The sequence below is a fragment of the Harpia harpyja genome, chromosome 6, assembly GCF_026419915.1.
Source record: "Harpia harpyja isolate bHarHar1 chromosome 6, bHarHar1 primary haplotype, whole genome shotgun sequence".
NCBI classification, from domain to species: Eukaryota; Metazoa; Chordata; class Aves; order Accipitriformes; family Accipitridae; genus Harpia; species Harpia harpyja.
In genome coordinates this window covers 15,909,659-15,921,837 of record NC_068945.1, presented here as the reverse complement: position 1 = coordinate 15,921,837, position 12,179 = coordinate 15,909,659, and the positions used below count along the sequence as shown (strand labels likewise).

Genomic DNA, 12,179 nt, shown 5'->3' with positions numbered 1-12,179 from the left:
GTGAGTACTGGAAGAGGTAGCTTCCTTTATTTATTTTGACATTGGATCCTGTGGTGATGTGCGTTATGAAGCCAGGGCTGTGTAAGGAACTGTGACTCGCCTTACAATATTCAACAGGCTTGAAACACCGTTTCCTGTGACAAGCCTATGCCTCAGTGCATATATCTCTCATTAGGGTGGTAGCATCTGTGTTTCTTATAACAGTAAAAAAAATTGTATAAAAGCCATTAATTTTTGTATTGAAGTATGTCTGGGCTGTATAAGCTTGGAATAAGCTCAGAGAGTTTGACAGATAAGCAAGGTGATGCTTTTGGCTATCCAGAGGAGTGCAGACAGTTATCTAAGAGTACAGAAAGACCTATTAGTTATGGTTCCACAAACTGTTATGCCGTGGAATAGTTGTGTGTTTTTAAAACTTACTCTTAGGCTTGAGACTAAGCCTGTTGCAAACAGACAGTTCATACATCTGAGTAGCTGGCTGGCTGCACCATCAGGGTTGATATCAGTAGGCAGCTATTTCATACTTCTGCAAATTCTTCTTTGCTAAATTAATAGAAAAAAATGCTGGAACTTGGATTTCAGCACAGGACTGCACTGGAATTCACCCACCATTCATCTTGGTCACGCGTGGTGTTAGAAACCCATGGGGTACCTGTGTGTGGCTGCAGGCTCTCTCGGCAGCTTTTCTTTTGTCCAACCCAGAGAGAGGAGGAAGAGTTTTTAGTGCCGACAGCACTTGAAGGCCAATCTCCCCGCTGAGCTGCCAGCCGGGGTTTGTTTGTGGTGGGTACGCTGTGGGCTGCGCTCCACACAGCATCCGAAGGGAAGGCGGAAGAATGGCTGGCTGTGGAGATCAGATTAAAGGAAAAAAGCAAGGCTTTACAGCCTTTTTTATTCTTAATGTGTTTTATCGCTTCATCCTGCTTTTTCAGGCAAGGGTGAGCAGGGACCTTTTTTCCCCCACTCAAAAGCCAGGTCATCGTTTTTGTTTGAGGGGCAGAAGGGATGTAAGGGAATCACCTGAATCCTTAAGGATTGATCTGGGCTTTCTGTTTATTTCGACACCCGTGAAGATAGTTTTTTCATGGCTTGCTTATCAACTGGCAGCTAATAACATCCTGGAGCGGGGAGCGATGTAAATGCCAGAGCACCACTTGTTGCTGTTACGGGAGAAGTTTCACGGCGGGAGTGCAAACCAGCTGCATAGCTTGAATGCCATGGTGCCTCGGCAGTGCATAATGGCAGGGAGTAAATTCCCCAGGAGTTTTGGCCAGTGTGTGAACTAGAAAAGCGGAGGTTGGCTTAGATGGGCCAGTCTGCCTCTATCGAGAGCAGTGAAAATCCCCGTTAAAAAACTGTTTTCCCAGTAAGTCTTGAAATCTTTGCAGAAACTTTAACCAGGCAATCCATTCCAGATTTTGGAACTTATCCTCTCCCTTCCCCGTGCTCATGCTGAGCAGATGAGTGCAATGGCCAGACCTAAAATGAAGAGCATCTACAGTCTGATCTCATCCTCCCTTGCTGCCTTTGGCTGGAGAGGAGGAGGAGCTTTGAAATCAGATTATTACTTCGAGCCTCTTGGCTTTGGAGCTACAGACTGTTCCCCACGTTGCCAATGGGCTTAAAAGCTTAGCAGAACTCCCACTAGGTACCCAGGAAGCCTCTTACCGCAGGAGATGGTGACACGGCAGGATCAGCTGTTCTTTATTTATCGTGCAGCAGAATCATCTGGGGAGGGACCATAGCTAACCCGGTGATGTTTTTCCCAGAAACAACATCTAGAACAGGTAGAGCCGTGCTGATGCTGTTCCCCACTGGTGTGATTGTGCTCACCCGAGGCGCTATGTAAAACAGTTCCTAAATTTTTAGTCTTTAGCTGCTGGTAGTGATTAGCCCATAAATGGGAATGCTAAATCCAGCATTTGTGGAGAGAGGGAGTTGGGGGTTGGTTTGGTTTTACCAGCAAGGTACTACTGGCATGGGACTGTGCGAGCTTAACAATATATAATCTATATGGTATTATGGGTTAGCTTCAGAATGGTCCCAATCTCCAGCTGTCCGCTCACCAATTTCCTCAGCCTGTCTTCCCAGCAAAAAACCTCAAAAGCCTAAACCAGCACAATCTACAAGTAGTTTAATGATCTGAATACATTTGATACTCCGTGCGAGCGCAGCTACAGGGAAAGATCCTTTCTAGGTGATAATAAATGGTATCTTTCTGAGGGTGAGGCAAACAGGATGCAATTCAAGCAGACTGTGTTTCCTCTCATACTGTTGTGCTTGGAGGTTATTTTCAGCTAGAGGGGTTGAACTTGTGGCTTGGGCAATAGTGGTCAGCCACTTTGTGGGGGTGTTTTGGTTTGGGATTTTTTAAGGGCGTGACCCCAGTACTTTTCCCGTAAAGGCACAGACCCCTGATTAGAAATTTAAGCAGACTGGTGTTAAGCTTGCTTTTCTTAATTGCCTTTCGCAGGCCTCTTGGAAGTCTTCCACGGGGTCTGCAAGAGGTCTGCAAACCACAGGCTGGAGACCATCAGTTCTGCTGAGCCTGAGATTTCTGTCTCTCTCCCATGTAAAGCCAGCTCAGTGCCCAGTGCGATGCTTGCCCCTCAGCCAGCATAACTGGCTTATGGCAAATGGTGTAGATTATCTGCTCCAAAGGAAGAGAGGATTATTTTGAAAGGAGAAATGATCCTTTGGAGGGAAATAGCACAATCTCCAAATGCTTTGGCTGCTAATAAAACTGCTGAAAAAGAAAGATGATTGCAGTGGCATCAAGTGTCAAGCCTTATGGCTTCTCTCTTAGCCTCACCACTGAGTGAAGCATGCCCCTGGTAAGGATGCTGGGGCTTCTGTTAGCTTCTCCATCTGTAAAATTGCTCTGCATGTGGGTGTGTGCCTCCCCTTCCTTCACAGATGCTGCAAGGCTTTACTGAATGTTCTTTAAATGCTTTGATGCTCCAGGATGAAAGCTGCTCTAGAGGCATAAAGTACTAATGTCTATTAAACAGAAACTAATAGCTTGTTACTTCAGAGCTTCAGATGTACCCTGTCCACCTGAAAAGGTACTTTGCAGGGGAAAGAAACGGAACGAGTAGCAGTTTTACATCTTTTAAGTGCTGAAAATGCATAAAATTCATAATGAATGTAGTTCTTGTCCCAAAGCACTTGCACTGCAGGCAAGATGAGCTAGGAGGAGAGGAAAGCTTTATTAGCACCAGTGCACTGCTATGGGGCATGAGGGAGACTGGACTGATCAGTCTGAAATCTCTTTTCAGTACAGTTTAGCCACCCAGCGTGAGCTGTTCGTATTTGTTTGTATTACACAGAAGTGAAAAATTCCAGTTGGAGAGCGAGCAGCAGCATGCTGTGCAAACAGGGGAGGGTCCCTGTCCCAAAGGAGAGATCAGACAGCAGGTTAACTTGGATGGAGAACAACTGTTCTGGTGAGTGGGATAGGTGGTAAGATAGATAGTACAGTGGTCTCATATTTTTAAGCATCCTGATAGAGGCTAAAGGAGGACAAAACCAGAGTATGTCTATAAAGCAAGCCTAGAAAATTCTAGCCTGGCCAAAAATGTCCATCGGCATTGGAAAAAGTTTGCATTTTCAAACCTACTTGGGCTGAACTGAGCAGAATTCAATGTTTGTGCATCCCCTTTCATAGCTGAAGGGAGCTGCTGGAGGAGGGGATGGCTGACGTTACCCTTTGCGCTGCTGGCACCGGGGGGGAGTACGTGGGATTTGTTCTTTGCAAATAGCCGTAATGTGGAGGCAATACGACAAATTCTTCCTGGCTTTCTGTTTATAACCATCTCCCTCATACAAAGCTGTCATCTCACACCTCTGCTTAGCCCTGGAGTAACATTATGCCCCTATTTACAACGTGCTTGAAATAGCCTTCAAAGTCTGCTCACAGAAAGTCGAGGGAGGTAGAGATCTCAGAAGGCACTGAGAGACGTTGAGGGGGGACCTGAAGAAATGGGAAAAGGGAATACCTTTGCTGCCCTTGCTTTTTCCCCCTCCCCAAATGATAGTCCCCTTCTGACAGGGTAGCTTTTCTCCTCCCTCATGTGTTTGCTCTTCATCCCTTGCCCTCGCACACACCAGGCTGGTGGCTCAGAGAAGAGCCGGGTGCTGAGTGTCACTAAACTTTTCACCTCGCACCCCTGAAGCTACTGTAGAAGGCCAGCTTGGCTTCCCCTGAGCTCGTGGTCCCCAGGGGGTGAGGTGAAGATGATGATGTTCCCTTGAGGAGAGCTGCTGATTTGGTCCCCACTGCCAGGAGCACAGGGAGGGCATTCAGTGCCCGCTCTCCCTGTGGTGGAAAGGCGGAGTGGAGAAGTTGGGGGCCCTTTTGGCTCAGGAAGCCGTAAAGCCCTGGAGCACGATATAGAGAGAGGGCAGGCTCCCGCAGGACTGTGGGGAAGCTGGGAGAGGCGCGTCCAGCTGCAGACTTGGATAATGGGTGGTGTCTCCAACTAGCCGCTTAAAATTAAGATAACATGGCTGGGAGATTCCATCAGGATCAGGAGCCGAAACTTCTTTCTGACTTTATGGCAGCCATCTAAACCCACTTCTGTTTGCGCTTCTAGGGTATCGTGACCCTAGAAATACCCCTAACTCCCCAGAATGCCCTGCTGCCTTGTCATGCAGCGCAGGGCACTCTCAGTAGGTTTCATATTTTGAAAACTATTTCCATATGATGGCAGCAATCACAAGCAGGGAGAGCATGGCACTGGGCTGCAGAAAGCACTCTGGCTGCTGGGTGGGGGCATGGTGTTTTCAGGTGTGCTGAGTACGTCCTGGGGACTGAGCACCCTGGCAGACCAACAAGCTGAGTTGTGGGGGTTGGCAGAGCAACTGGCTCATGGTGTAGCTGGATCCCATCACCTCAGCTCTGGGACCGTATCCCACTATTCATGGCATCGGCCTTCTGCTGCTGCTTTGGGTGAATCAACTGGGTGTGCTCTGCAGCCGATAGGAGGGTGCCGCACTTTCCTCTCTGGGATGTCTTGGGGGGAGCAGTGGTCCCTCCCCAAGTCCCTGCATCCTCCTGGGATGGCTGGCTCTTTGGTGGGGAGGACTGCAGGAGCTCCTAGCCAGAGATGTGAAGCATGCACACCGGCTTCACGCAACAGGGATAAATGGCACTTGTTGGAAGCATTTCAGACCTGCAGCTGACTTCCCATCTTCCTGCCCAATCCCAGTAACTCTACTCGTTTGCATGAATTTGCCTGACTCTTGCCCAGGTACCTGGTGTCATTCACTATCTGTAAGGGGAAAAGAATGTCCTGACTCGATTCAGTGACGGCGTTGAAGTTTCAGCGTATGGGTTGGGGCTGTCCCAGCATGGCCCACTGGTAGCTTTTGGTGATCTCCTAAAGCCTCTGCAAAAGCCTGTTGTGTCACTTGGGAACATTGCAATGGAAAGCTGATAACGGCAGCAGTGTGGAAATAGAGCTGAAGGGATTGGGGTTTTTAAACTGATGGCTAACTTGGACAAGGCTTAGCTGTGCTTAAACTGGTTATGTCCATCAGATTCGGTTATAGGTGATTCAGCTCCAGCACAGAGGAAGCCTTTGAAGTGTAGTCCAGTACCTCAGCAGCCAGCCTGCTCATGCCAGGCTCTTGCATGTGCTGGGCTTCCCTGTGGTTTTGGAAAAGCCTGTTTTCTGAAATGAGGGTCCCAAACTTTGTGACACCACCCTCCAAGCAGACAGCTTGCTAGGAGCTGGAGTCTTACTGGCTGCTTTCCATAGTTCAAGAAGCCAGTGCATGCAGCAGCCCCGCCATCACCTCAGCGCTGGTGTTGGTGACAGTGGTGTCACTGCTGTCACGGTTGTGGACTCATTCGTTTACTTTTACCCGGGAAGTTGACTGTCTTTCCTCTCAAAAATCTGGGCAGATATCAAGAAGGAGAATACTTTGGGCTGGATGGGGCTTGGGTCACCATGCGTCCAGAGGCAGCAGCACTTGGGTGCTGTCAAGAGCAGACCGAAGTAGCAATTGCAACAAAATGCAGGTGATATCAGGGTTTAATACATGCTTACAGCAGCTCTGGGGGAGCAGTGTTTGTTTTAGACTCAGCCCTTGGCCAGCAGCACACCGGTGGGATTAACCATACCTGCCGGAGTGCCTGGCATGGGGCAGGCGGGCAGGCGTGGGGCAGCGGGCAGGCGTGGGGCAGCGGGGCCCTTCTCTCCCAGCCCACCCCTGCCAGCTATTTTCCCAGGGAGCAGGGAGGATGGGTTGATGCCCTCTTGCCCGCCCTGGCTCACCCTGCTTCGGGCCAGCGCTCCCCCTGGGTGAGGTGGTCACCCTTGTTCCGGCGGCCACCTCTTCCCGAAAGCCCTTGCCTGACTCAGGGAGGATTTAGTCCCGGGCTGGGGGGAGGGAAAGACGTTAAACAGGCTTTTCCCTAATGAGGTGTGACGCCAGCTGGAGAGGGGGAGAATCCTGCTTTTCTCCTGTCTGTTGCTCTCTCCAGCTAGAGCAGGAGATGTGTCCCCCCCCTTCCTCTGCTGATTTGCTGCCTCTTCTGTTTCCTTTCTGTGCCGTCCCCAAAGCGTTTTGGCAAGGTTCAGATTTCTGTGCTCACAGCTCAGTGCTCAAAGAGAAAAGGGGAAAAACAAAAGGCTTGGAGGCGTGGGGAGGATGGTGGCGGGGAGGAAGCCCAGCCGCTCGCCCTGGCCAGGCTGGAGGAGCATGGGGACGGGCGCCCGGGGCAGGGTTTGCCCTGAGGACCAGAGGGGGTTTGGTGGCCTCTTTCTCCTGGGAGTCCCTGGCGTTACTTTGGCCACCTCTGCTCAGATGCACCACTCGAGCACCGTGCCGCTTTGCTGGCCATCCCTTGTTGGAGGGGAGGGCTGGAAAAACAAGGTTTATTCCTCCTCCTGCAAAATGTGGGCTGAAGCGTTAGGTGAAAAACCAAGGGGATCCTAACTCTTCGCGGTCCTGAGATGTTAAGATTTGCATCGCGTCCTCCTGGTCCCTGGCGTTCCCACAGCACCCTGGGCATGTGGGAAAAGTCCAGGATTTAGGTGTTCTGGGGCAGAAAGCTGGAGAACCCAGTGGGATAAAAAATTGTGACATTCTGTTAAACAGGACCAATAGACCCAGTCCTGGGAAATTAAAGCACCTCTGGCTGCTTTTGCACTAATGCAAGCAGCAACAGAAAAAAAGTAGACAAAAACTTTACAGGACAATGTCAGTATCTTTTTTCCAAGACAAATAATCACAGTGATACTTGAACTGTGCCTTTACCATAACCGACTGGCACCAGGTGTGACTGTCGGTAGGGACCAGAGGTCCAGAGCGGGCTATGGGCAGCACCCATGGCATTGGGGAGCGCAGTGCAAGCACCTTTTTACAGAGGCACTGACAGCCTTACACCTGCTAATGATGGACCTTCATTAGCCTCATACTAAATGCGTGCTGATTAATCCTGACTCGTGCCAGAGCCCCTCAACTCAGCATGGTGCCGGGACTCTGCACCCAGTCCCGCATCTATCTGCGTGCCCGGTGCCCCTTTTAGCCAGCGGCTGCAAAATCCATCTACGGCTGGGTCGGGTCCCCAAATCTGTGCTGCACCTGCCATGAAGGCAAGGACGAGGAGCACCCACCTGGGAGAGAGGAGGCAGCAAAGGAGGGGGGAAACTACCCGGCCAGGTGTTTTGGGGAAGACTGGTGAGTCCCTGCCCAGGAGACAGCACATTGCCCAGTGCCCGAGGAATGTCCCCCAGCTCCCAGGGTGACCTGCCAGCTCCGAAAACGGAAAGGTCACTCCCGGGCCTGGAAAACAATGGCTGCAGATAGGGGCTATCTGAGCCGGTTGTGGCCACTGCTTAAGGAGTGTTAGTCAAACAGCAGGCTGAAAAGGCTCACGGGAAGCAATTTAAATATTCCTTCATACAAAAGGCTGTCGCATCCCAGCAGAGGCAGGCTGCTGACTGACAGCTTTAGTGCACAAGTGTGTGTGGATGAGGGAGAGGCTGAATGGTGGGGAACATCCTGAAAACTTACTTTCCCCCCACCCTTTATTGTGGGTCTTAACATGTCATTTTTCACAAGCTGCAAGTTTACTGTGGTAACACATCTGGGATGTTTTAGCACATTGCATACTTTGGGGTTTTCCCCCCCCCCTCTCAGGTATATTTTGTTAGAAGGCAGATGTCCACTAAAGTAATTTACAAATAAAATAAGTCAACACCTCCAAAATATTAACGGCTTACCAAGTGAATTTACCCAGTAATTGCTATTTCTATAGTGTGATTACTATTTATGCAACAATAATATCACTCTCTCCAAGGGATGGCAAGCAGCAACTGCAGTTTTTGTATTAACTTGTCACTAAGCAGGGTAGTCGTCTAGAGGCCAGAACAGATATTCTTGGGACTTTTTCCTAGCTCTGTGGCAGGGACGCTGTGTCAGGCTTTGGCTGCCCACTGCCCTTTCCTTACCTCAAGTTTTCACATATAATAGATGCGTTTAATACATTCTTCACAAGGCAGATGTCAGGCTTCTGCTTGTGAAGCACTTTGGATGTTGCACAAGAGGTAAATAAGAGCGGTGTTGATAATGAAAATATGTCATTAATACATTTCCAATAAAAAACTACAAGCGGCGTTTAATCTGCAATCTGTTATCAATAATTTTATTACTGCAGTTACTGCAGTCTAATAAAAAAGCACTTTCTCTTCTTTATTGGGTAAGTGCCAAAACGTTTATCCTTTATTCTCTGGCCATTAACCTTTATTCTGTAGCCATTAGCTTAGCCATTTGTGTAACAGTCTGTTGAGTAACATTCAAGTAGGAATTTGTATTCAATGCGTTATTTACTCTGAAACCCAAAAAGAATGGCTTCTTATGCCTATGTTGTTTATCCATATTAAATCTTGTTAAGTGCTATATACTACAGATTATAAGTCTTACAGGAAGTGGATTTTTCTTACTGTGAATGATTTTCTGGCATATAAATAGAACTGTAGTTAACCTAGTAATATTTTGTAAACAAAGCTTGAAATTGCTAGCTGAAAAACCAGATATTTCTCACAACATGGGCAAAATTCATAATAACTACATTTCAGAAGTTTATCCTTTTTGTGGATCAGTTCCTGCATCACACCTCTACGTGAACTCCATCATGCTGAAATAAGCCATGATACTCTCCACCCCTTCATCAAGGTTTGAGGTTTTGGGTCATGAGGTCTGATATCCCTCAATCCTTTCTTTCTTTCTTACTGGAGGGGAAAAAAAAAACCACCAAAAAAACAAAACCAAAGAGAAATAAGTTAAATAATCAAAATGCCTGCTTCTTTGAGGCATTTGCTTGCTAGCTTTCAGCCATTTCTGGCTATCCATCTGAAACTGCTGCTTCTCTGTGTAAGTGGCTTTTAGGGCCACGCTTTCTGAGCACATCTTTTAAATGAACTCACCAGCCTTAGCAAGTGGAAAGCAAAGCAAGAGAATGAAACCGTTGATTCCTGCCCATCAGCTGAACATGGGAGAAATCATGGCTTTCTTATTAGGCTGTAGTATCTCAACCTCACTGAACCCTATTTTTCTGTTTCCAGACAAAAGCATTAGTCTTCTGGCTGGAGAGTGACATTCAGTAAAAGCCTTTCAAGGTCTTCCCATAAACTCTTGCAATGAAGAGGTAGTAGTAGCAGTATTTTTAATGATGGGGAAGGTCAGCTTACCCAGTGTATGCTCTGCTGTGGTACACGTACTTGAGGCTGCTTGGGTCTTTTTGGTCCTGATCGCTAGCAGTAAATTTTAAGGAATTAGTTTGATGGTTGGAAATTTTTTTCTCTCCTTTCTGCTCATTAGGAACTGGAAGCTGCTCTTCACAGGGATGATGTGGAGTTTATCAGCGACCTGATCGCCTGCCTACTTCAAGGTTGCTATCAGCGCAGAGACATCACGTGAGTAACCTCGCTCTATGGCTTACACGCTTTGCAAGGGGAGCTAATTAACACAGTCGTGGGGATGTTTCATGGCTGTAGAGTGATGACATGGCAGTGATGAGCAGCCACCAGCAATCAGGCCAGATGCTTCACCGAGTGGAAGGGAATTCTAGCTCTTCTTGGGTTGAGTTGCAGGTTTTTAGTTTTACAGACCTGTTGTTAAGCAAACTTCTTTGTTCAGATCCCATGCAAACGTTGATGCTCTGCTGTAGCACTAGCGCATACAGTGAACATTCACATCTGCTGTTATGCTCTGCACTCAATTTGGTCAAATTAGTGATATCACACTAAGTCTTTAAATCATCACATATGTTTTTGACATTTTATATGTATTGCATAGAATAAAACTTGCTGCTCTGCAGCCACTTCACTTGCATGCAAGATCCCATTGCTTTACAGAGGGACAATTGTTAATTATTTTCTTAGAGATAAGAGGAGTATTGGAATCAGCTCAGTTGCAGGATGTTGGAAAGTGATTTGACACGTACTCTTAATGTTTCAACATCCAGAGACACTTTGTTAGTGTCCACCAAAGTAGTGTCCCAAACTGAGACATCGGTAGGACATCATTCTTTAGAGGATCGCCACTCATGCAGTGAAATGTGCTCCCAGTGATAATGAAGGCTCGTTGCAGTGTGTTTTATTTGTTCTTCTGTGAATCATGTTAATAGCAAAGCATAATTGTGGAGACAAAGACAGCTTGGCAACACTTGCAGTTGCTTAGAAGAGGTGTTAAGCAATCCTGCTTCCTAAGATTCCCCTGTTGTGCAGAGGCTGAGGCTGGTGTATAGGCATAACCATAAGTGCTTGCATCGAAAGCTCTATTTCTGATTAACTGATTAAGTTCAACAAAATTTATATAGGTGGGGGGGGGGTTATATATATATCTGCCACCTAAGTAAGTTCTCTTGCATTGCTGCATTGACATTCAGCATAAGTGGGTATCAGGACCTGAACAAGGCAGCTGCACTGCATTTACTGTCTCTGAATGAAACTGATGTGATGAGATGCTTGATTGTAAAGGGACTGCAATCATGTATACCTCCTTCATCAAAATAGCCACAGAGCAATATAATCTTGCTTATAAACATGCAGCAAGTTTATTTCTTCATACCAGAAAGTAGTGGTTTAAGTGTTTTGCCCACGTTAACCAGCTCACGCTTGTAGAAGCAGTGGCAGATTTGTCTTTGATAAATTTCATAAATTCCACATTGTGAGGTTCTCCTAAACTCTCCAGATCTACAAGTGTCCACTTAGCAGTTGCACTGTTTAATTGCCTCCCCTTTCTCAGCTGTTCTAACTAACAAAATTCAGGGATGAATCATGGGTGAGTCGTTGGGCACTGGCAAGTGGTCTGTCTGTCTTTCTGGGAAAAGTTACACACGGACACATGCATATACACTCATGCCCAGTTACGTGACTCACCTGGCAGCTCAACAATGTGTAGTTATTCAGTATTGCATGTAGGTCCCAGTTTGTGCCTGTGTAAATACGGCTTTGGTTAACTCTGAGATGCAAAAGCTGCAAGGAGGCAATGTCATCGCAGAAGGAAGGGCTGGTAACCCAACTGTGGTTTTGTGCAGCCTAGTCAGGGTGCGTGTGCGGCATAGCTAGGTATCTATGTAGCTGTTGCTGTGTGTCCGTCCATGCACGAGAGGTGCCGTAGGAAGTGGAGGAGTGCAAAGTCACGTAGTGAAGTTGTGAGAACTTACACCTCACCTGAACGGTTGTGCTAGGGAAAGCATGAGGTGCCTGAAGGAGAAACCAGCTGCACACTTTCTACAGCACGTTCTGTAGAAGGCGACTACCTCGTGGGCAGGGCAGGAACAAAAAAAGTTGTTTCTGCAGAGGGGATGAGGAAAAGAACACAACAGGAGCAGCACGGTGGAAATGGCTGAAGGAATATATCAGGAAAACTACCTGGAGCCACTGGGATGTCAGGGAGGTGGGCTCTGAAGTGCTGCAGAGGAAGCAATGGGGGAAGCTACCTGGAGACAGAGGGAAAGGAGCTGTATGCAGAGGCGTGTCATGAAGGAAGAAGCATCAAGATGTAGTCTAAATATGGAAATCTGTAGGTAAAGGAGAATAAAAATGATGGCTTGGATATACTTCTCAGAAACAAACTTGGCCCACTGTTTCACGCTTACAAACCAGTTATGGAATTTTTATCCAAATGAATGTGTGTTTTTAAAACCTAAAATTCTCCTTGTT

The 12,179-nt window shown here is 47.4% G+C and overlaps 1 protein-coding gene across 2 annotated transcripts in view; it reads left to right on the top strand.

Moving 5' to 3' along the window:
* Positions 1-12,179, top strand: part of LOC128142980 (chromatin remodeling regulator CECR2) — a 97,609-nt gene that overhangs the window by 42,178 nt on the left and 43,252 nt on the right. For both annotated transcript variants that reach the window (XM_052789772.1, XM_052789771.1), the window contains exon 2: positions 9,832-9,926. In XM_052789772.1, coding sequence (XP_052645732.1) covers positions 9,832-9,926 — 95 coding nt within the window. The remainder of the gene's footprint in view (positions 1-9,831; positions 9,927-12,179) is intronic.